Source organism: Tamandua tetradactyla, chromosome 18 (assembly GCF_023851605.1).
Source record: "Tamandua tetradactyla isolate mTamTet1 chromosome 18, mTamTet1.pri, whole genome shotgun sequence".
In the NCBI taxonomy this organism is placed as follows: Eukaryota; Metazoa; Chordata; class Mammalia; order Pilosa; family Myrmecophagidae; genus Tamandua; species Tamandua tetradactyla.
Genome location: NC_135344.1, coordinates 46,659,744 through 46,685,407, shown reverse-complemented (window position 1 = coordinate 46,685,407; position 25,664 = coordinate 46,659,744). Strand labels below are relative to the sequence as shown.

Here is a 25,664-nt window from a genome sequence, read left to right as displayed (position 1 = left end):
TTACGTGGTTTTGGGGAAATTACTTGGATGGGTGCTGTTTTAAAGCTGCTCCCTGTACAGTACAGTCTCTCCCTTGCCTTCTCTGTACATTACTGAATATGTGTCCTTAACACTTTGATGTGAGCAGATACCTTCAGGAAGCACTAGGTCTTCCTTGGGCTGCAGAGAAAATGAAGAACCCAAAGATGATTCTCCCAAACCATGTCACTGGAGGCTGGGGGACTGTTTGTTTTGTCATTGATTGATTGATCTGGCCATTAATTGATTGATCTGTTCAGTGAGCACACATCTCCAAGCATCCATCCTGTGCCAAGTGTAGTTACAGGCCCAACAGACAATGCAAATGGGCTGCCCCACCCCTGCCTTCAAAGAGGTTACTGCTCATGCTGGGGTGGGGAGAGTGGGGGACTGACAGACAGACTGCACAGATTTGAGCCTGTTTACAGATGATGATGGTTTGTGAGCTCCTTGAGGAGAAGGTGAGGCTGGGAAAATCTTAAGACCATTTTTCCTGCAGGTCCTTGGGAAGAAAGCTGGTCAGGGCCAAGGAAAGGAGACTTAGGAAAAGGGTGAAGCAGCACCTGGGGGATGGGAAGGCAGCAAACCAGGCTTTAGCAGCCCCAGGACTGACTGAACTGAAGTTAGGAATCCTTGGCAGCTTCAGCTGGGAGGTGGGGATATTTTCTCCACAGTCTGAGTAATCTGTGACCTTCCTGAGGGCACAGAGCCCAGGAGCGTGAAGAAAGACCTCTGGCCCACTGGGTCTGGGTTTTAAGGTCCCAGATGCCTTTACTGCCCGGCATTAAGAATGGGGGTTTGGTTCAGGTTTCAGCTTATCCTGAGCTAGCTGTGTGATCTTCAGCCTTGCTGTGCCTGTTTGTTCACCAGAAAAATGGCAGTTGTAATCGTTCCTTCTTTACAGTACTACAGTCGGATACAATGAAGTCATGGACTCAATAAACATTACGTTGTGGTTGAAAGACCTCCAAGTGAGAGCTCTGGGGCCAAATGCCTTGGATTTAAATTCTGGTTCTGTTTCTTACCAGCTGTGGGACCCTGAGCTGTTACTTTGTGCCTCAGTTTCCTGATCTGTACAATGGAGTTAATAATATCACCTTCCTCCCAGGTACCTGTAATGAGGAAGTCAGTATAAATCACCCATAAGAGTGCCAAGGCCAAAGTAAGGTCTGGGTGCCAGCCACTGATAGGAGGAAGCTGCTTTCAGGTGTGCAGGGCTGTATCTGCGGCCACATGATGGTTTTATCTTTTCTGCCCAGTTCCGTTTGGTGGTGAAGACAGCGCTGAAGCTGCTGCTGGTCTTTGTGGAGTACTCGGAGTCAAATGCACCTCTTTTAATTCAGGCTGTCTCTGAGGTTGACTCAAAGAGAGGTAAGTAGTTCCTACTTGCTGTTTCATAAGGTAAAAATGTCTAATGTAGGAAGGCTTCACATTTCTTATGTTTAAGACAGAATTAAGTGGAAGTTTCTTTTCCTATGTGTGGACTTCCCATTGTAGGAAATGTGTTTTTTAGAATAGCAAGTTTGCAAAGATCTGGGATAACATGTGGCATAACAATTAAAGAAAAGTACTGTGGACTTATCTAGAGAAGTCAGGAAATGAATACAGAATTATCTCAATTCTGTATCCCCAGACCTCACCATGCTGCTAAAACCATATGGAAACAGCTCCTTCTCCTGTTTTCCATCTGGACTGGGGTTGTCCCACCTTATCCTCTCCTCCATCGTTTCCATCTCCCTTCCATCCCTCCATGTCATTGCCCCACCTTAACTGGTCCTTTATCTCTCTTTTGTCACCACAAAATGCTACCCTAGTCTCTTCTATTGGAGGAACCCTTCTAAAACAACTTTGGTTATATCATTCCCTGTCTAAAACCTGCAGTTGGCTTCCTTGGGCTTGCATATAAAAAGTTCAGACCCCATCCTCTTAAGCAAGAGTCACCAAGTGGATGACTATTTGCCATCCTGCCATCATCTCCCGCCTGCTCTGCAGCCACCCTCCCTCCTTGGGTCAGAAAGCATGTGCTCTCAAAGGCCCCTGTTGCCCTTTCCTTGCTGGGCTGTCATTGCTGACCGTCTCTGTATCTCCTTGAGAGTGTGCCTTCTTCCAGGGCAGGGGCTCTAACTCCCATCTTGGTGTCCTACTCAGCCCCCCCAGGAGGCAGTCATTCCCCACACACTTGGTGAAAAAATAATCTCTGGGTCTGGTTTAATGTGCAACAGACTGTGGCCCTTAAAACATCATGAAGCCTGAAGCTAAAATGCTGGTTAATTTGTTGTTTTGATTTTTAATTTTTTTTCCTGCCCAATACGACTCCGTTTTTATTATCCCCACAAAAATTCTAACAACAAACACTTGACAACATTTATTTTTTCTTTGTATGATTATAACAGTGATACTCATTGTTGAAAATTTGAAAAAATAAAATATAAAAAAACAGTATAAAGAAGGCAATAAAAAAAATCGTGTGTTATCTCATCAGACAGAGATCATGCTGTGAACTTGGTGTATGGCTTCATGTGTGTATCTTTATGCACAAATCAGCTAAGAGCTGTCAAAAAGGAACTCGGGGTTTAGATAGCACTCTTTGAGTCAAAGCATTTGTGTCTCTGACTTAGCATTGCTCAGAGACCCACCTTCTAGACCTGAATCCAGAGATGAGAGAAAGTAGCTTACTTTGAAAGTTTGAAACAGTTTGAAAGTTTCTTAGAAAGTTTGAGGACGTGTTAATGAAAGCCATCCAGGATGGTCAAGCAGGGCTCCTGTACCTCTCCTAAGAACACACAGGCAGGGGGTGCCAGGGTAGTTCAGTGGTAGAATTCTCCCCTGCCATGTGGAGACCCAGGTTCAATTCCTGGTCCATGCCACCCCTCCCACCCCAAAAAAGTAATGGGATACTCACGTGGAAAAATAATGAAATGTGACCCTGTCATATAGCATACCAAAAAAAGAAAGAAAAGACACGCAGGCAGATGAGAGCCAACAGGAATGGTTGATCTCAGGCCTGGAGGCAACCCAGGCCTATGTGTGGGGGTATGTGAAGGCGACAAACCCTGTGTGAGGTCAGGGGCTGAGTCCAGAAGGTGGATCTCAGACGGGAGTGTGTTGCACGTTGCCTTCTGCTGCCAGTGCAAATATTCTGGCCAAGAACATCATGGAGCTGGTTAAGAATCCTTAATGCAAACTGCCAGTGGTCAGAAACTAGGGCTGGCTCTTCCAAGGCCTGTTTATTAGGTTTGGGAACCAGGACTGGCTTATCCCAGGCCTGCTTTTTAGGATTAGGGCTACAAGTGGGAGTTTGGGGAGATAGTAAAGTAAATCCTTCATTCATCCTCCAACTCTGGCGCTGTTTTAGGACAATTTAATAGGCTCTTCATCTTCCTGATCAAATTTCAGGCAACTTGTGGGCTGTTGTCTAAGGGGGCAGCCTTCTCATGACTTTGGGGTTCTCATTTGGCTTCACTGAGCTGTAAGTTCAGTTTCCTTTCTTGTCCACGTTCATGAAGGGTATGACATTTGGGGTCAGAGCAGTGACCCGAAGATGAATCCAGGGCCTCACACTCCACATCAAAATCTCTGTCCACAGCCCAGCCATAGCCTCTCTCCTGCCCTGAATCACTGTGCTAAGACAAATGATGACTATAATTCCCCAATTTGTAAAACATTTTTTAAAAAAGAAAGTAAATGGATTATTTTCTCAACTTCATAGATTTTTGTCTATAAAATTAAATTTTTGGTGACTGGTATCATCTGTTTGATTCAAAGCACAGGCAGCTGGAAAAAAAAAAGGAAAAGTACTAATGGAAAAACTCAGAAATAACTATTAACATGGCTTTGATAGCATGTTTCTTTATGGACATGTGTGGTCTTGGCTGTGATTTTATAAGGCATACATATAACATCATCCTATTTTATTGCTAGTAAAATTGTTCCTGGATCATAGGGTGGAATAAAGTATATAAATATGTCATGGTGTTCTGTAGAGGGTAGCATGACTTCCAGGTGCATTTCCACCTAGCAGATTTAGAAGCAGCCCTCCAATTCCTTCTCAACTGAGTGAGAGCAGACATATGCCAGAGGTGACTGAGGGCAAACCAAGCATGTCCATTTTTGCAGAAATCTACACATAAATCATAAATTTCACCCCTCAGAGTGTCATTGGGCTTATTCTCCTGGTAGGGTAGAAGCATGAAGAGTGCAGAATGGACAAATTCAAATATATACTTTTTTTAGTAAAAAGGAATTCATTTTGAATGATGAAAATTACCCGATTGAAAGACTCAACAAATAATACCAACAGATAAGCTTTGAGTCCTCAGAAATCATTACCGCCTAAAGCAAAAGTAGTTGTCCCAGAATGAATTCCTCTGGTTGCTTTATAAACAATGTGCATGCTGCACCTGGCTTAACCAGAGGGTTCGTTTCCTAGTGTGGACCTTACTCTCCAACCAAGAGTGGGCCAGTTAGGGAGCAAGGATAAAAGCCGGAAGGATGGAAGTCCACCATGGAGACTGATAAATATTTTTGCATGAATGAAAATGCTCCATTTGATTCAGGCACTTGGCACTTTTTCTGAGAGTCTGGGATGGAAAAAGTGGATTTGAATTAGTCTGTGGGATATACAGAGCATCCCATTTGTCTGTGTAGATTGTTGGATCCTCTCTTTGTCTGGCATCTTCAAGTCACTTTCCTTTCTAGTGGCTGATGGCAAGAAGAGAGAGTGGCAGTAATCTCTCAGAGAAGCCTGTGAGAGAGTCCTGCTTTGACATTGCACAATCATCAGCCTCCCTCACCTTGACCTCTTTCCTGTGGTGGTCCACAGGAAACTGAGTGAGAGCCCCCTGCCCCCATGGGTAGGACAGCCTTCCCTCTGACTGTACAGGTTTGTCTCTCAGACAGATGACCAGATTAACTTCGAAATTTCAGTCATCAAATTTAAGTTCCCCTAATTTGATTCAGCATTGCTCTTGCAGATGTTTCATTTTTCATTCGAATGTAAGGTGATGAGATATGACCTAATACTTAAACATACACGTGATTAGCAGGGAGAAAAAGAATCCAGCCATCCTTTCAAGCCACCCCATGTTTGACTTCTGCCTGAAGATATATTGACCTGTGAAGAACACACAAACCATGGTGGAAATTAGACATTGACAGTACAAAAGCTCTACTTCCATTATTACTTATAGCAGAAGTGTAAGAAAGTGCTTATCAATCATGTTGAAAGGCATGGAATGTGCTGCAAGGAGCTTCTATTTGAGTTTAGACCAATGCACGTATAAGGTATTGGCGCTATCTTATCTTCCTTTAGGTTTAGTGCAGAGACTGAGGGGAAAGGCAGGGGGAAATGTATTGAGCAATTCGTTTGGTGCTTATTCGGGTTTATAGGCAGGCACTGTGGTTTGGTGGAAAGAGGGCTGGGAGCCTGTGTGGGAGACCTAGTGGGTACGCTTGGGTGTCACCACCACCACCACCAACCTTTATAATTAGAGTAACTAAAATTTGAGAGCCTATCTGTAAAAGACACTATGCTAAGCATTTTACGTATATCACTTATTATTCAACAAATATTTGAGTACCAGCAAAGTGCTTGAAACCAAGATCCCTGTTCTTTTTCTCCCAGAGCCTACACACCAATTCTAATGTACTCCATCAGCACTAATAAAAAAAGAAAAGAGATGGTATAATATCTCAGTGAAACCTCACAGTAATCCTGTAAGGTAGATATTAACAGATGAGTCTCCTGAGCCTCCATTCATTCTACTATGGGGCTCAGTTTCTTTCTCTGTCATGTGAGGAGGTAGGGTCATATGGTTTATGATTCTAATGCAATAATAGCCCCTTTTCCCCACCCTCCACCCATCTCTAAAGACTGTAGGGAGCAAGCAGAGGGAAGGAGGATAAACTGGCCATGGTATTGCTTAGTTCTGACAGGAGGCAGCTCCTGGGAAACTTGAAAATTGTGTCCAACCTCACATTTCTTCCCCTTCCCCTTCATTCTCCCAAATAGCTCCCATTTTCTGGTCCCAAAACAATCAGAGGGAAGTGAACATTCATCCAAATGGTGTATGAATATATGCAAGTTTCCAGACTTAGAAATCCTTAAATGGTAATTAGGGAGTCGTAGATCACAGCTGAAGAATACATTTTCCAATTAAATTAAGCCAGTGTTTGAGTGTTTTTATTTGAAAGGATAAAGTGGTGTGTGTGTGTGTGTGTGTGTGTGTGTGTGTGTGTGTGTGTGTGTGTGTGTGTGTGCGCGCGCGCGCGCGTCTGTCCGTGTGCATCTGTCCGTCCTGGATACTTCCCTCTGTCTGGGCTGCCTGCCTTTGCTTCTTGGCTTTTCCTTCCCTGGGCTCTGTGTGGCAACTTTGGCTCCACAGTAACCAACAGGAATGATTCTGGGCCCACCAGTGCCATTGGTAATTTCCAATATGTTAGCTTAAGTGTTTCTTCCTGACACAGCCTTCCTTTTTTTTCCCCCTAACTTTTTTATTGTATAATATAAATATATACAAAGGACAGAAAGGAAAAAGCAATAGTTTTCAAAGAACTCTTCAACAAATAGAACAGATCCCAACGTTTGTCATGGGCTATCATACCATCATCTCAGGTTTTTCCTTCTAACTGCTTCAGAACATAGGAGGCTAGAAGGAATAGATATTTTTTTTATCATTCCAATTGACTTTTTTTTTTTGAAAAATAACATATATACAAAAAAGGTAATAAATTTCAAAACATAGCACAACAGTTAGTTGTAGGGCAGATTTGAGAGTTTGGTATGGGTTACAGTTCCACAATTTTAGGTTTTTACTTCTAACTGCTCTAAGATACTGGAGACTAAAAGAAATACCAATTTAATGATTCAGCAGTCATGCTCATTTGTTAAACCCTCCCTTCTCTGTATAACTTCACCATCACCTTTGATCTTTCTGTCCCACTCTTTAGGGATATTTGGGCTATGGCCATTCTAACTTTTTCACATTGGATGGGGCTGTCAATAGTGCGGGGTAGGGAGATGGAACTAGCTGATGTTCTGGATAGGCTGGGCCCTCTAGGTTTTAGGACTTGCCTGGTCCAGAGACCCATCCAGAGGCTGTAGGTTTGTGGAAGGTTATCTTAGTGCATGGAACCTTTGTAGGATCTTTACACATTGCTCGAGGTGTTCTTTAGGATTGGCTGGAATGGTCCTGGTTGGGGTTTGGCAAGTTATGATAGGTAGCAATGTCTAACTGAAGCTTGTGTAAGAGTGTCCTCCAGAGTAGCCTCTCAACTCTATTTGAACTCTCTCAGCCACTATTTCACTGGTTATACTTTTTCTCCCCCTTTTGGTTAGATTGGCATTGTTGATCTCATGGTGCCAGGGCAAGACTCATCCCTGGGAGCCATTTCCCACACCTCCAGGGAGATTTTCACCCCTGGATGTCATGTCCCACATGGGGGGGAGGGCAATGATTTCACCTGCAGAGGTGGATTTAGAGAGAGGCCACATCTGAGCAAGAGAAGAGGTCCTTCGGAGGTGACTCTTAGGCATGCCTTTAGGTAGACTAAGCTTCTCTGCTGCATACAGAAACTTCCCAAGAGTAAACCTCAAGATCAAGGGCTTGGCCTGTTGATCATAGAGCCTTCCTTTTATTCATATGAAGGTGGTCCACTAAAACACGTGATTTATGTAGAAGTTTGGTGCCGAGTGTAGATGATATACATCGTACCTGTTATAAACACAAGCAGAGGCTCTCAGAGCTCTTGAACGGCATCACGACAGTGAGACCCAAGACTTACCAGACCGATGAATTCTCTTGAGGGCATAGACCACAACTTTGCTCGAGTTCAAAAAACAGTTCTTGGCTTGCACGGGTAGTTCAGTGGTAGAATTCTTGCCTGCCACGTGGGGAACCCAGGTTCAACTCCCAGTCCATGTACTCCAAAAAGGAAAAAAAAAAAAAATCAAACAGTGCTGCAATAATGGGATATTCACATGGAAAAAGAATGCAATGTGACTTCACCACACAGCATAAAAAAAAAAAGAAAGAAAGAAAATAAAACAGTTCCACTGTGGTTTTGACTTCAAATATCAAAAAATAAAGCAGTCAACAGACTAGGGGGCATGCTACCATGTTTAAAGAGGGTTAAAGAAGATTGACCAGTTCTAACTGGGTGGGCAGCTTGGTCAGCAGGACAGGCTTTCTGTTCAGTTGCTTGGAGAGGCTATGGATTTCTACGTTTAACTGTAGCTGTATCTTTCACATTGCATAGTAGATGCCTATTTTTTCCTTTTTAATTTTCTTGTCGGCATTCCTTTACTTATTGTGGTATCTACCTCACTGACTCTTTTAAAACTGCTCCGACTAAACCCTCCTCATGCCTTCTCAGAGTTCCCCAATCAGTTATTCAGCAGACATTTTACTGAACATCTACTATATGATATGCTTTATAAAAGCCCAGAGACAAAACAGATATCATATCTGCCCTTGGGAAACTTCTGTTCTCAAAGCTATAAGTGGTTATGGCATAAGTTTTTCAAAGACATGCATTTGGAAACCACTGGTCTTAGGTTATTTCAAAATTTAATTTTGCCAAGAAAAATAAGCAATACTTTTGAGATCCTTGTAGAAAAAGCAGGGAAGAGCTCCCAGGCAAGGAGAAGCCAATGCTTCATTTCACTTCAAATATTTATCTTAGTCATAGGAAAAAGTGTGAGAGGGTCACATCACCTTTTGGATGTGCCCATGGCTTGGTGATCTGGAAGGTGAAGCATTTTCCTGCCTTCTCCTGGAGCCTGGGGATAACAGTTCATGAGCCTTTTCCTGCTGAACACCATTCAGGAGTTACCTCTTATACCAAGCCCCCCTAAGCCACCTCCACTGCAGGTGACCTCCCTCACTAACTGGTGGGATTTTGCCTCTTCTGAGTCACTTCCTCTGTGCTGACATGTGCTCTTATGTGTACACCTAACTACTCCATTAAAATTCTAAACCTCTTGAGAGCAGCCTCCCCTAGACCAGTTCCTTGTACTTAGCAGATGCTTCAACAGTGTTTGTGCCTAATGTACTTCTGTTCTTGGAATGCTCAGTAGACATTTCACTATCATGTCCATTGCTTTCCTTGTAGAAGATCAGTGCATAGGCTGAGATGAATATACAGAGAACACTTATTAAGAGTTTTCTTCATGTGCAGAGTGAAACATAAGGCTGAAAAAGTTGAACCTGAGAGGATTTTTAAAACTTACATATTCAACATAGAGGAACACTTTCGACGAAGTAGATAGACATCTTCAGCTGAAGAGTACATTTTTAAGACGACAAGGATTATGTTGTATAGCGGTGCCTATTATGAAACATTCTTTATTAAAAGCGTGTTCAAGTCTACCCTGGGGATAGTATCAAGCTTCGGAATTGGGAGTCTCAGAGATCCAATGAACTCTGGGTGAGACAACCTAGAATAACCTGTATTGAGAGTTGAGTAAGGACATGTTAAAGGGGAGCTGCTGTTCAGTTTATGCAGAATTTCTATTTAGGTTGATTGTAAATGTTTGGAAATGGATAGTGGTGATAACACATTATTGTGAGTTTTGTGAATAGCGTTGAAGTATGTTGTGAATGTGATTGAAGGGAAGTTTGGGGTCATGTATGTTACTAGAAGGGAAATTAGAAGATAAAATATGGGACTGTATAACACAGTAAACTTTGTTGTGGAAGATGGACTGTGGTTAACAGTACAAATATGAGAATGTTGTTTTATGAATTATGACAAATATATGACACTATTCAAAGTGTTAGTAATAGGGTGGTATATGAGAAATACATCTAATGTAAACTATGGACTGTAGTTAACAGTAATATTTTAATATTCTTTCATCAGTTGTAACAAATGTACCAAGCTAATGCATGAGTGTCAACGATAGAAGTGTATATGGTAATGTATTTTTTACATGACTTTTCTGTAAATCTTCAACCTCTCTAATTTGAAAAACAAGCAACAATAAAACAAAAAGCTGTCACTCTGGACCTCTGTAAAATCCTGCCTTTTTGGATTTGAATAAAATGAAGCATTCCATGAAAATTAGAAATTAAGAAATGATAATTACTAAATGGTCATGATGATTACTAGAAGATTAGATTCCCAGTATTTTCAATGGATATGAAAGAAGAATAAAATAATCCTTCATAGAAAGATACTTAAATAGAAGCTTAAAAAGTGAGGGTGGTGTAACAGTGGCTCAGTGGCAGAATTCTCACCTGCCATGCTGGAGACCTGGGTTCAATTCCTAGGGCTTGCTCATGCCAAAAAAAAAAAAAAGAGTATCTGTTAGCCAAAAAATTGTATAAGAACTTTGCCAAGTCCAACATCTTTTATTGGATGAGGATTAGTTTAAGCAATAATATTCACCAAGCTAGAATTTGCTTTCCTACTGAGCATTTCTTTTGCTTCACTTTAACATGAGAGTCTGACAATTGCTATTGTACTCAGAGATCTTTCTTTCTTTTTTCAATGTTTTTGGTTCTCCCTAATGTGCACATTGAAAAAGCTCTGAGTTCAGTGAAAAGAGTCCCTTGCTATTCTTGTCAACAATCTAATTCATGACTTAGGGAAGCTTCTGAAAAGAAGCTAAGATTCTTAAAAAGAAATGCTGGCAAATCTAGTCAAGTGGAGGAAGGGTATTTCTTTTACCTGAAAATCAGATTGAAGTGGAAATATTTATTTTTTGTATGGGGAATGAACTTCCTGTGGGCCATACTAGAGAAATTTTAGACTACTTGTGCAATAAGTCCATTACTAACCTAGGTTTTTCTTTTCCTTTCTTATGTTCCCAACTTCAGTACTCTTACTATCCTTTGATGTATAAAACACTATGATCACCCCAAATAGCCAATCCCCTAAGAATGCATCTTAGAACTTTTAGCAATATATTTTTAGAGAATGCCTCTGTGTATTTATGTAAAAGTTAATCTTTTTAACATTTGTCTTAATTGTTTTGGTAGATGGTAACTTTTGGACCAATAAGATGTATACATTTGATTGGAATGTCTAACCTTCCAGTAAATGAGCAAGCAGAAGAAGCTTACTGTGCCCTGTTAAAGTTAAAAGATAAAAAAAGAAAGAAAGAAAGAATATATTTTCTAAATTAAAATAGAATGCACTAAAAGTATGCTCTTGGGACTAGGTAACAAAGGTTTACAATAAAATGATAGGTAGCAAAAAATATTGTATATGTTATATATTCAAATTTTCAAAAGAAATAAGCACTGAAAATATACAAAAACGTTGATAGTCATCTCTTGATTAGTAGCATAATGGTTTTATTTACAAATGTTTTTTATTTGAATTAATCAAATTCTTTACAATAAGATTCTGTTTTTAAAAGAGTTAACTATGGTTCTACCATTTAACTTGACATTTGATGAATAATATAAAAAAAACTAATTTTTAAAAAATATTGCTGTCTGTAATGATTTTTGCTTTCCTCCTAGGAGTCAAACCCTGGACAAATATCATGGAAATACTGGAGGAAAAAGATGGGGTCGACACAGAGCTGCTGATTTACACGATGACCTTAGTGAACAAGGTTGGTTGATGTGTAGAGTGAAAATTTGTCATCTGCATAAGAGCCACACCCTGCGGGCCCCATGGTGGTATGGGCACTGCCGCTGCTGCTTCACGGACCGAACCCTGGTATGCCCCAGGTGGGTCTGCCTCTGCCTGTGGACGCCTGGGGAGTCGGCAAGCTTTCTGTGCTTCAGTCTTTCCTAATAATACCAGATAGGTGACGGGGAGAATGTCATGACTATTTTTACTGTCAAGATGCCCCCTTAAACACATTTCCCTTAAGAATATTAGTAGCAAGTTTTACTCTAAGGAAATCTCACAAGTTGGGGAGAAATGCAAAAGCTCTTGTCCATGTCTTGTGAATTGACGGTTGACTGCTGGGGTGAGAGCAGACTTCCCCAGGTGGGACCAGGTGCTCGTCTTTTATGATGGCAGCTGCACTTCTGGGCCCCAGCTTCTCCCACCACGCTCTTTCCTGTCTCCGCCTCGCCAGCCAGCAGCAGCCCTGAGCGCCCGTCCCCAGAGGGGCTGCTCTGTGGCAGTGGGTCACACATTGACCTGGGATGGGACCAGTCCCGGCGCTGCAGTTCCCTCATCCCAGTGCCTAGTCCCCTCCTCCTCAGTATTTAGGGGTCGCCTCCTTTCTTTCCCTGTCCCCAGGTCCCTCATCAGCCACATCAGAGACCTTCCTGTGACCTCTCCAGGCTGCTGGGTGCAGCTGATGGGAACAATGATAGTGAGGCTGGTTCTTCAGAAGAGCCCCAGGATGTCTCTTTGAAATATAACTGGGGAAATCCCCCAGATGAACTGGGGGACAAATAGAACACAACACAATTATGAGGAGTATCTTCTCGTATGAGACATTAAAATGTTACTCAGGGCAGGCCATGGTGGCTCAGCAGGCAGAGTGCTCGCCTGCCATGCCAGAGACCCGGGTTCGATTCCTGGTGTGTGCCTATGTGGGGAAAAAAAAAAAAAAAAGGTTCTGCAGACCCTAAGGTTTAAAACAGTGTGGCCCTGGCTCATTCATCAGCGGATGGATGCTGGAGCAGAGGAGCTCAGGGGACAGAATAGCCTCTTACGCCATGCCTATAATCAATGGGGATGGATTAGCTTTGGAAAGTTTTGCTAAATGGAAATAAACAAAAGCATATTTTGACCATATATCAAAATAAATCCCAGATAAAGAGTTAAATGTAGTATACCATATAAAAATGTGAAGAAACAAGAGGTGAAGTTTATTTTAATTAAAAAAAAAAATGAAAAAGATTCCAAATAAAGTGGCAGCTTAAGTATTTATGTAAAATTATTTGTAATACAAAAATGACAGACTGGAAAATTGTTGGCAAAAAATAGAGCAAAAAATAATACTATCCTAAATAGATTTAGTTAAACAGAGGGCATGAATTTCACTTAGAATAAGAGAAATACACAGTGAAACAGCCAGGCAATTTTCCCTGGTCCCCTTGGCAGTGATTGCTCTTTGTTTTTTAATGCAGCTTTACTGTGATGTATTTGCACACCTTCCAGTCCCTGCAGAGTGCACGCTCAGTGGCTCACAGTGTCATCATATACTTGCACATTCCTCACCGTAATTAATTCTAGAACGTGATGATTGCTTTTTAACGAAACACCATTTGTCAGTGAGGAATGGAAACCCTCCCTACATTCCTGGTGGGAAATGAGCACACCTTTTCTGGAGGGTTGTCCAAAGAATTCTGCTTTTCTCTTGAAATCTATCTCTGAGTTTATTTTTACCATGTACTTTCAAGCAATTGTCTTCCACTTTTTTTTTTGACTTAGAGATTTTCATTAAGTTATTAGTACCCGTAAAAATCTAATGTAAAAAATTCCTTTTACATTTATATCTGGTTTAGAAGCATAACTTCCAGACCCTTACCTCTTTCCCACATCCAGTAAAGATTCAGGTCATCTATTGCCTGTCATTTTCAGTCACTGACATTGTGTTAGAAAAACCTTGAATTCAGCAAAAATGGAATTCCCACTCTTGTGCAGCGTCATCCTGTGTAAGATTTTATCTCCAGAGGCCACCTGGCTGTTCCGAGCATCGCAGCACGGGCATGGCGGGGCCACTCTGCTGCCTTGCAGTCCGTGGCTTGGCGTCAGGTGGCATTTCATGGGTAGGAATTCCTCGCCTTCTCTCTCTCTCCTGGCAGTCTGTCTCATTCTGTTCATTCTGGACCAGGAGACCCCAGGAAGCTCTGTGAGGATGTTGCTCCAAGTGTGATCCTTTGCTTGAAAAGGTCAACAGACTTCTGGCACCCACACTGCTTTCGTTTTGGTTTGGTTGAATTTAGTAGTGCTTATGGCCCCACAAGAAACAAATGAGATGATAAATGCCAAATAAAATACAAATTGACATTTCAATATGGGCCCGGAAAGAATTCATACTCTGCAACCTAGGAAATTATATTTCAAGTCAGGTGGTTTCTAACTTTTGCTTGCAACAAAATTAAAGATGGTCTAATAACATGGAGTTCCAAGAAAAAAGGAGTGGCATTTTTATGACAAGCAAACTCTAACCTAAGGCTCTGAGACAAGTCTACCCTTTCTTTTAAAGTGGTTCCAGAGATTCAGACCCAGCCCCACCCCCATTGCATTAGAAGATCTGAGTGAACATCAGAAATTGACCATTTTCTCACCCTCCAAGGTGACATTACATAACGCCCTGCTTTGATCGACCTGAACTCTCAGCAGGAGTCCCGCATCTCTGGGAGCTTCGTTGTCAATCACCTTGCCGGACAGGGAGTGGGGGAGATGAGTAAAAGAGGGGTTATGGTGGTGCTGGCTTAGAGTGTTCTGCCCAGGCAGAGAGAGCCCCAGGGAGCCCTGGGCTGGGGGATTGGCATGGATGGGATTTATGCAGAGTGTTTGCCTTTGCTTTTACATTTAATTTTATCACTTTTTAATTATTTAGTAAAATTGATTTTTTTCTTTTGGTAGGTAGTTGTGAGTTTTAGTGCACGTATAGCAAAGAGTAGACTCTGCGATCAGGATACAGGATGTACCATCTCCCCCCAAATCTCCCTGGTGTTTCCCTTTTATAGTGACCAACCTTTCCTGCACCCATAACTCCTGGCAACCACTGGTCTGTTCTCTCTCACTCTGGTTTTGTCTTATGGAGAATGTCAAATGAGAGTCGTATAGTGTGTTGCCCTTTGAGACGGAGGCCTGTCACTCAGCATGGTGCCTTGGAGATCCAGCTGGGAGGCTGCCGTGAGTCCTTCTCTCCTTTCCACTCCTCTACCCAACCGTATTGCTTCACCACTATTGGTTTATCCATTTGCCCTTTGAAGGCGATCTGGGGGTTTACAGCTTTTGGCTTTCACAAAGATTCTCCTGTGAATGTTTGCATGCAGGCTTTTGCCACGCTGGTTTTACAGTACCAGAAAGATTTGATAGTATCAGTGAAAACCCAGGAAGGGAAAAATACAGCGTCACTTAGGACAGAGAGTTTCCCCTCGGAGAAATGCCTGGAAAGACTTATTTGGGTTCAGCCCTGTTGAGACAAAGTCTGCGAGTGGGAGGAGGGGGGTACCAGGTGACAGGCAGCTGCACTCCTGCATGTGAGGACGAAAGGACTTCAATAGACATTTGCTTCACAGGTTTTCTGGAGTAGCTGCCATCTTTGCCAGGAGCAGGCAGTTTAGCAGTAGGGGTGGCGGGGTGAATTGGAAGGGACAGGGCCTAAGGAGAGATGGGAATGTGGAAATTTGCTGGGCTTGGTGGATAATATCAGCTGAAGATAGACGAATGTGTATTTCTAGGATGTGTCGTCCTCTCCCTGTGTGGGAGAAAGACACTGTATTTGTTCAGTTTAAACTGGTGGCAGAAAACCACCTCCCCTGCAACCACATAGCTCAAGCCTGATTTTTTTTTTCCTCATGGAAATGACAGATGACTTCTTAATACCCTCATATCTAGGCCAATTATCCAGCAAGGGTTCCCTGGGTCTATTTCAGTTCAGTAGACCTAACTGTTTAATTATTTAATAGTGATCCTCTCACCCCCGCCCCCTTGGATTATGGTTGGGCTTGCTGAGGCAATAGAGATGAGGGCTAGGAATGTCACCCCCTGGAAACTTCTGAATGAAAGCAACTCTGTTGAGTCCCAGCAGGGAGAAAGGGAAAGAAAGGAGGGGACTCTGGAGATGAGAAGTCTGCCAGAGGCCTCTCTGTGAGCCACATCCTGGCCCCCATGCTGATCAGAAGGTTGAAATTCTAACACTAAATGCCAACTCGACTGCTTTCCTCACACTGTGCTTTCTGCAGAGTCAGCAGCCAGCTAAGTCCTCTCCAATGGTTAGCTCTGCCTGGACCTTGTATAACCATTTCCCTCTCCTCATCTTTTAACAAGTTCTAGAGTTCACTAAAACCAGAGGATAAAATTGTTTTGATGGCAGGATTGTTTGGATACATAGTTCTTCAACTAGTGTTGGAAGAAGGGGCAGCTCAGGTGACTGTCACTGTCTGGGAGTGGCCTGCAGACTGTGACATGGGCTTCCATTCCCAGCCACCTACCACCAGCACCTTAGGACAGCTTCTGATGGATTCCCAACCTCCTCTTCCCTGTCCTTATTGGGAACCCCAATTAATTAAGCTCCCACATCACTGTTATTTTTATCAGTTTATGTCAACAGCAGTGAGTTGTATTCTCTTTGCTCAATGTAGGAAGGAAAAAGCCAATACTTGGGGTATGAAGAGAGGCTTTATTTCCAGTATTAATAGCCCCCAAACCGGAGCAAAAGTGAGGTTGGTGCTGTGAAATGATCCTTATGAAAGTGTTGATCTTATTTCCTCCAAGGCAAGCCACCATATTTAGAACTATTTTGAAGGGTATATAGTATTCTTAGAAATGCAAAGGTACTGAAGCAAGCGGGAAGTAAAGACCTGTATCTGAAATTCCAGACAGAACGATTTGTGTAGAAAACGTGGGGTTGTGAGGAGCGAAGACTGGGGCAGCAGCTCTGAGCCCAGGGCTTTATCCCTACCTTGGGCAAATCCCTTCCTGCCCCAGGGACTTTGGCTAAATCACCGTAAGTGTTCTGGCCTGGAGTCTAGCGCTATGCAGGGGCTGCTCCAAGATCTCTTCTTCCTTTTAAGAGAGGGAGACTTTGAAGAGAAGTGATCTCTTTTTCTTTCTTGGCTTCTCTTTCAGTCTCTTGGTTACTGCTTTGAGATTTCTCCGGTTCTCATAAATTTCATAGAGCAAAGGGGGACCTACTGAATTGAGATGACATTGAATACTTGATTCGTCCTAATAGCAGCTATGGTTATATGGATTTTTAACAGGAGTTTGGAATCACAAAGTACATTAGTTTTCTATTGTCTGGTAACAAATTACAATAAATTTAGCAGCTTAAAACAACCCATTTGCCACCTCCCAGTTTCTCTGGGTTGGCACTCCAGTCTCAGTGTAGCTGGTTCCTCTGCTCAGGGTCTCACAAGGCGGCACTGATGGTGTCGGCTGGGGCTGTGATCCCAGCTGAGGCTCAGGGTCCACTTTCCTCTCCACACTTACGTGGTTGTTGGCAGAATTCATATCCTTGCAGCTGTAGAACTCAAGTCCAGCAGGAGACTTTCTTTTCTGCTTTTTCGTAGGGAAGGAAGACCCATGTCCTCTTTTAAAGGGCTCACTGGATTATGTCACCGCCCAGGATGACTAGTGACTTTGATCTTAATTTCACCTGCAAAATCCCTCCACCGTTACCATATAACATAACCTAATCACAGGCGTGACATCCCACCCACAGAGTGCCTTGCCCACATTCGAGGGGAGGAGGGTGTATAATATATACATAGCAGGGGCGAGTGTCTTGGGGTTCCTGCTGCCTGCCACACTGAAGAAGTCTTCAGCGAAATGAATTTGTCCTCTGCCTTGTTTTGTCCCATATTGTTATAATGGTGGCCCCTGACTACCATGGGGAAGATGCCTTGTGATCCTGAGAGAGCCCCCTAAAACGTGCCTGAGTCTGGTTCTTCTCTCCTTTCAGACACTGTCAGGATTACCAGACCAAGACACCTTCTATGACGTGGTGGACTGCCTGGAGGAGCTGGGCATTGCCGCCGTGTCGCAGAGGCACTTGAACAAGAAAGGGACTGACCTGGACTTAGTGGAGCAATTTAACATTTATGAGGTAACTGAGCATGCCTTTTTGATGCATACGGCTTCTGCAAAGTTCAGGGGGTAAGCGCGGACCAGCGGTTCTGAGCGAGGTTTAGAAGCTTTGGCATCATCTGGGAAACTTGTTAGAAATAGAAGCTCTCACGCCCCACCCGGCTTACTGAATCAGAAACTCTGGGTGTGGACCCAGCCATCCGTGTTGTAATCAGCCCTCTGGCTTTTTAAGTGATCCACATTTAAGTTGGAGAATTACTGGTCTAGGTGAAACTCGTTAACGATTTTATTTTAAAGGACGTGGGTGTCGTCAGCAGCACCTTTACTCAGTGAGAGAGACCACGTGAGTTTCTTACATCTGCTGGAGGCTGGGGACCTTCAGGCAGGGTGCCTGCATAACTTGTAGGGTCCAGTACAAAATTAATAATGCAAGTCCTTTGCTGATGAAAGCAGGGAAAGTGCTGTTCAAGGTGCTAAACGTCTTTTACTTTCTTCTGCAGTCTCAACTTATTAAATGTTGCTTTTTATTTGCTATTTAATGTCGTAAGTGAATAAAAATTAAAATTTAAAATTACTAGTATGAATTTTACTGTTCTTTTTTATGTTGTGGAATACCAGCTACAATGCAAATAAAAAGTATTTAATTTATATGTAGAATCACCAGAATTACACAATTCATCTTTTGTTGCTCCTACACATTATTTCAGTCTTACCAGAATACTAGAAACATTTCAAGAAACTAACTCCAGTTCTTGATATGTGCATAATCTACTAATGCTTTTTACCTTCAGTTTACTGATGAGTAAGGAAAGGCTGAAAGGAAAAGGAACTATTTTTTTCCTTTTCTTCTCTGTTGTCATTTTCAGCATAAATGTTGGCTAATACGGGAAATTAATATGGGTGAGAAAGGATATAATAGGGTTCTTTGGGTTGCCTTCTCTCTGTATTCACAGCAAGTTCTGGTTCTATGGCACGCATTGCCTCTTGCCACTGTTAGATTCCTGCTTATCAATCATAGATACAACACACTTTCTTATACTTACTGAACCATGAATGTGGTTCAACCAGAATTCTGTGCTCCCAGGTGGCAAGGAATGGCAGACATGCATCTTATACGTATCTCCCTCCACTCACTCATGCTCCATTGTCTAATCAGACTTCACTTATGAAACACAAATTCAAAGATAAAACAAATAAAAATTTCAGGATGGCAGCAGCAGAGCATTAAACCAAACTCGGGACCTTTCTGAGCATGCAACTGGTCCTGCTTTGGATTATATGTCATGGCTTCACAGCCTATTGACTTGAGTTCAAACTGTTTCCTGTGAGTTAACTGTAGGACAAATGCCCCACATTAATGTTACTTATCTGGTGAATGTTACCTGGGTTTTAGGGAAAGATTAGGGCATTACACACATTTTGTAAGTGTGCTCCTTAATCATCCCGGTTTCTTTCCATGACCGAGGATAGAATCTGGAGACACGTGTTTTCTCTTGGGTAGCTACCAGTGTTACTTTAACAGAAAAAGTCATTCACTTAGCATGTTTTTAAGGCTCATCCATGTTGTAGCCTGTACTACTTTATTCATTTTGCTGGCTAATATTCCATTGCATGGCTATACATATTTTGTTCATCTCTTCACTGTTGACACACATTTTTATTGTTTCCGCCTTTTGACTATCCTGAATAATGCTGTTATGAACATTTGTGTACAAGTTTTTGCGTTGATTTTTGTTTTCTATTCTCTTGGGTATATATCTAGGAATGGAATTGCTGGATCATATGATAACTCTCTGTTTAAATTTTAGAGGAACTGCCAGATTGCTTTCCAAAGCAATTGTGCCATTTTATATTCTCATCACTAACAGATGAGGCTTCCAATTTCTCTGTATCCTCATCAACTTTTTTTATGGTATATATATTTTTATTATAGCTATCCTAGTGGATATGATGACTACTGATGTGGGATATCTTTTCATGTGTTTAGTGACCATTTGTATGTCTTCTTTGGAGAAATGTGTATTTGGATACTTTGCCCATTTTTTGATTGGGATTTTACTTTTTTGTTGTTGAGTTGTAAACTTTCTTTATATATTCTGGATATTAGACTCTTACCAGATATGTACTTTGCAGACATAGTCTCACTTTCTGTGGATTCTATCATTCTACTTATGACCTAATCAATCACTGTTATTCATAGTGACATATTTTTAAAGTTTTTCCTTCTTCCGGTTATAAAAATACCTACTCATTGAAAAAATTTCAAAAAATACCAAAAAGTATAAGAGAAAAAAATCACCAATGATTTTATTATTAACCGTGTTTAACATTTTGGTCTATTTTTTTCTGACCTCTTTTGTATACATGGAGGCATGTTTTTAACTAGGGAGGTAATAGTCTACATACAGTGTTGTGTACTGAGTTTTTATCAGTAAACACATTAGAACCATTTTTCTCTTGTCATTAAATCCTCAGGAACTTAATTTTATTAGGATAATATTTTGCTATATGTTTGTGCCATAATCAAATAACCAATCTCCTGTTGTTTCAGATTTAGATCAGAAATTATATATGTTTTCATGACAACATCTTTGTTCATAAATTTTTGCACACACCTCTGGCTATTTCCTTAGGCTAGAGTCCTAGGGGAAATATTTCTAGGCCAAGTGGTTCCAAAATGATTTTTATCAGGCAGAAGTGGAGAGATTGGCATGCTACTAACTCTTCCTAATGAGGTAATAGTGTTTTGATAAGCTACAAGTTGAATGGAGTTATCTCTATATGATCTTGGGAGAAATCAGAGGAAATTGAACCAGAGATATCTTCTGTCCTAGCTTAAGGCTTCCCATAACTGCCTAGACCTTTGTGCCTCTGCTCTGGGCATCTTCTCTTCTAGCCAAGCCTCAGCTACCCAGTTATCTGCTCAGGTATCCAATTATTTGCTTTTGTTTTTATTATTGTTAACCCACGGCATTGGGAAGCCTCTGAGTAGTGGAGGGATCTGTTTTCATGACTTTTAAAGGTAAGATGTCCTAGAGCAAGATTACTAAATGGAGAAGAAAGAGACCTAGAGAGAGCTGGGTTACATGGAAATAGAAGATGGACCTTTGGCAGTACAAATATCTCCACGCTGATCAGAACTCCCAATCCGGACACTGTGCACCCAGGGGTTTATATGATCAACGCTGAGGAATCTGTAGTGTATATCCTGCAAACAACATGATGTTGTCATTAGGGAATAAGTGGGAGAGGCTTTTGAATAGTGGCCTTGATATCCTCCTCCAGGAAACCAGTTCTGCCCTTCTAGTACTTTCTGTTTCAAGGCACACTTTCCTTCCAGCCCACCTGCCTCTTAAGCTGCTTTTCCATCTCCATTTTCCCATTCATACCAGACTTTTTCAAAAGTCTATATGTACTATCTTCTTTTTGTCATATTACATGTACTTACTATTTTACCATCAAGAATATCATACACAAATATAACATATCTATCATTTAAAGAACAAGAATAGCGCAAACACCCATGTGCTTGATTTAAGAACTAGAATACTGCCAGTAAATTGAGCATGCCCTGAATTAGCCCTCTCCAAAGTCATCCCACTACCCCAAAGTAGTCTCTTTTCTTTATAATTTTACCTGAAAATAGCTTATCCTGTGAGATAGCACAGAGGATCAGATTATCAAATCAGACTCAACAAGTCAAGATCTTGTCCAGAATGTAGCTGTACTAAGAATTTCAAGTATACAGATCAAAGAGAGCCTCAGATGGAGTGAGAAGAGATCTAGAACATACCTCGTGACTCCTCAGGTCCTTTCTTCATGTGTTGGACATGTGGTCTCTGATCCAGAACCATAAGTGTGGCCTCTGAGAGCGGTTCGTGGGTCTGCTTGCTTGGGAAGGGATGCTCAGTTATGAAAGATCTCCACTTTATAGTCCAGAGAGTCATGGCTCATAAATCCATAAATCAGGAATTTATTTGCTATAAATAATCCTTAGCCAGGAATATCTTGCTAAGGACATTCGAGAGAGAGAAGAACTCCCCTCTGCAGATATCATGGATTTTTATTAGATGGCCTAGTTATTGGTTTAGTTATAAGAGATTAAACTGATCACTTGCCTTTTTCTTTCCCCATAAGCATCTGTCCAGTAAAAATGAATGAAAAGATCACAAACCTCAAGTTTAACTCTTTCCTCCCTAGTCTGTATCCCTAAACAACATACTGTTTCAGTTTCACCTGTTTTGGGACTTTTTATAAATGGAACCATATCATTTGTGTTCCTCTACAGTTTGCTCTTCAGCTCAACATCTTTTGAGACCTGTGCATGTTGTTAGGTGCAGTCTATGTTGTTCATTTTCACTGCTGATGTATATAGCACAATGGATTCATCTTAAACTTCTCTTACTGGCTATCAGGTGGTTTCTGGTTTTGTTGCCATGCCGAAAAGTGCTACCATGAGTGCGCTTGTACTTTTCTTCCCTTCACCAGCCTTGTGTTCCTGGAATATGATCTGCTTGATTAGGATGTGTTTTTTTCTTCAAGTGTACTCTTGAAATTCTGTTCGATACTAATTTAAAATTTTTGCTCCAATATTCATAAATAAGACTGGCCTGTAGTAGCAACAGCGGCCGCCTCTTTATGCCATCTTTTTCAGTTTGGATATCAGTGTTACACTAGCACCATAAAATAATTCTTGATCCCTCTTGTACATTACTCTTGGTGGCCAACAGTATGGGCATCTGCAGAGTCCCTCTCTGTCTGCTCTTCCTCATGCCGTCACCCCACTCTGGATCCTCCCTCTGTGTTGTCTCCCCTCAGAGTGTTGGAATTACCTTATCAGACCTCCTCCTTTGATCTGAATCACTGGCCCTATGATTCATTCCAGTGATTTCAGCCACCTTGAAGGCTGATAGCTGATATCTGGACCCTGAGCTTCCTTCCAAGACCCATGGCTGCTGCCTCTCTTCCTACCTTTCTCTCTACCTGCTTAGACATTCATTCTGGACCATGTGAATGTTGCATACTCTGCTGGGGTTGAAAATACAGAAATAAAAGATCTGATCCTGCCCTCAGGTAGCTTCCATATTGCAGCTGAAAGTAAGCAGGTAACTGATTCCACCAGGAAACTGAATGTAATGATGCAGAGGACGCAGAAGATACAGGGGGAGCCCAGTTGCCTCTCTGACATGGCCACCTGGAAGTCTCATATGAAATGCAATCAGCCCTAAATAAACCCTTTGTGTACCCCTCATGACAAAAACAGATATCTTCAGTTCTTCATCTTTACAAACAGAAAAGTTCCCGAGTTAGAAACTTCAACGTGTCCTCAACTCCTTTTCCTTTCTCAATTTGTGCTCCTACATTTAGAAGTCTGATTAAAACTATACTTTCTTCTCCATTCCCATTGTCATTCTCTTAGCTGTGACCCTCATCATTTCTTGCCTGGACTATAGCAATATTTTCTCTTTCATTTGTTTATCTGTTAATTTGTTCATTCAACAAAACTCTATTGAACACCTACTATGTGCCAGGTACCAAATGTTCTGGGCCCCAAGGACATGGTGGTGAGCCAGACAGACAAGGCCACTGACAGGAGGGAGCACATTCAGATGGGCCTGCCAACGGTGGCCAAGTATGTGAGTAAGCAGAGAACCTTAGATGAAGAAAAGATACAGGATGAGGTGGGGGTGACAAATTGAGGCACAGGGGCCCATAAGGCCTCTCTGAGGTGATATGGAAGTGATATAAAGAGAATGGAGGAGCTCTGGCTTGGCAGTGTGAAGAATAGAAGGAAGGGTGGTGTGACTGTGGATGGGGCCCGGGAGCAGGATGGGGCCTGGGAGCATGGCAGGGGCAGGATGGGGCCTGGGAGCAGGGTGGGGGTAGGATGGGGCCCGGGAGCACGGTGGGAGCAGGATGGGGCCTGGAAGCATGGTGGGGGCAGGATGGGGCCCGGGAGCACGGTGGGAGCAGGATGGGGCCCGGGAGCATGGTGGGGGCAGGATGGGGCCCGGGAGCACGGTGGGGGCAGGATGGGGCCCGGGAGCACGGTGGAGGCAGGATAAGGCCCGGGAGCACGGTGGGGGCAGGATGGGGCCCGGGAGCACGGTGGGGGCAGGATGTGGCCTGGGAGCATGGTGGGAGCAGGGGTGTTGGCATCCTGCACAGGCTGTAGCCTTTCAGGGCCTTTTCCTGGGCACTCCCTGTTCCTGATACCCTTCAACTGGAAACAGGGTGATCCTCCTTAAGGTCAAATCTGACCATGCCATTCTTCTGTTCAAGAAAGCAAATCATTTTTTTCCTTAAAGAATCTTTTCACAGCCAGAAGGATGAAACCTGAACTCCTCAGCTTGGTACAGGGGCCCTATGTATTCTGTGGCCTTCTTGCCTCTGTAGCCTTGTCTCCAGCCATTGCTGAGTTTCAGCCACACTGAGCTTCTCCTGGTACTTCAAGTCAGGTCCTTTGGGGAGCTTTCCTTTACTCATTCTCTTTTCTTTGTCTGGAGAGTTCTTCCTTCCCATTCTCAAATTGGCACGCTCCTACTCTCCCTTCTGTAGGTGTTGCTCCTCCATGAAGCTTCTTTGGCAAAGTAAAAGGGGCTCCCCATGATTGGTCCTGCTGCACTTTGTTTATAACCCCTGAAAGAGTGCTTTGCCTGTGTCCATACCTCTGACCCAGTAGGTCTCAGAACATATCTTCCAGTCCATGAGCCCCCCCCTAAATCATATGCCTTACTCTCTGACCCCAGAGCTGAGCAGTGCGTTTGCTCAGAGTAGAAGTTAAATAAGTGCTTGAATGAAGGTCTCTTTTAGAGTTCCCATAGAGTGTTATGATAGTGTTTACTAGATGCTGGATTAAATGCAGCTCATGATTTAATGAGAAAGCACCTACCTTAAGGGGCAGATGCCCTGGGTGATAAGAGGAGATGAGAGTGAATGCCTTAGATAGCAAGCAGAGCCTAGGTTTTTTTTCCCTTTCTGAAAGCTAATTCCTTCTGCAAGTGTGACATTTATTGTGACAGGGCAGCCAACTTCAGTATATGCAGGGGTGGCAAGAAGGCCTACAGGCAGGAACAGTACTTTCCTCACAAGTCTCGGAATGTTCTGAAGTGATTGCAGAGAACTTAGTTGGATTTCTAGAATTCTTCCTAAAAGTGGAGAATGTCTGGAGACCATATGTCCTGGACTTTCTGGGGACAGACCCAACTTCATGTGATTTAATTCCATTTAAGAAAGGTGATTTAATCCATGTTTAATTCGATTCATTTGAAGTTTTATAGTTTCACATAACTTTTCAAATACATAAATTCACAAATCAAAATAACAATCTTCTGTCAAATCATGTGTTCAAACTTTTGATTCAGAAAATGTGGTCCCAAGTATTTGGAAAGGCATATTAAAGCAGAAGATTTTTAGGGGTGAGGAATAACTTACTTTTAGGAATGATTAGCTAAAGGGCCAACTTTTTATGGTCCATCCTTGTCAAAAGTGATAAAAAAACATGTATCAGTTAAATATTGCTGCATAGGAAAAACCCCAAAAGTTAGTAGCCTAAAATAACTGTCATTGCCCATGATTCTATGGCTCAACAAACTTGGCTGGACTAAGCTGGGAGATGCTCATGTGGCTGGAGTTATCTAGTTGCTTCTGATGCTGTATGGTCTAAGAGGACCTTAGTCATGTGGTCTGACAGGTGGTGCTGGCTGGTGGCTAGGCCCAGGGGTCTTCAGCAAGCTGTTCTATGTTTCTTCACATAGTAACAGCATTTCATAAGCACGAGTCCCAACATGTAGACTTTTCAAGTCTCTGTCTTTGTCATATTTGCTGGTGTCCCAGTGGCCAAAGCTAGTCACATGACCAAGCCTAGACTTCTGCAAGGAGGGACTACATAAGGGTGAGAACACAGGGAAGTATGATTCTTGGGTGGGGGATGGGGCGCGGATTGTGGCAGTCTGCTGTAG

General features: G+C 42.4%; 1 protein-coding gene across 4 annotated transcripts in view; it reads left to right on the top strand.

Moving 5' to 3' along the window:
* The window catches only part of FHOD3 (formin homology 2 domain containing 3), a 511,807-nt gene that overhangs the window by 312,068 nt on the left and 174,075 nt on the right, over window positions 1–25,664 (top strand). For all 4 annotated transcript variants that reach the window (XM_077135588.1, XM_077135589.1, XM_077135590.1 and 1 more), the window contains exons 7-9: window positions 1,278–1,389; window positions 11,490–11,584; window positions 17,579–17,722. In XM_077135588.1, the coding sequence (XP_076991703.1) occupies window positions 1,278–1,389; window positions 11,490–11,584; window positions 17,579–17,722 (351 nt within the window). The remainder of the gene's footprint in view (window positions 1–1,277; window positions 1,390–11,489; window positions 11,585–17,578; window positions 17,723–25,664) is intronic.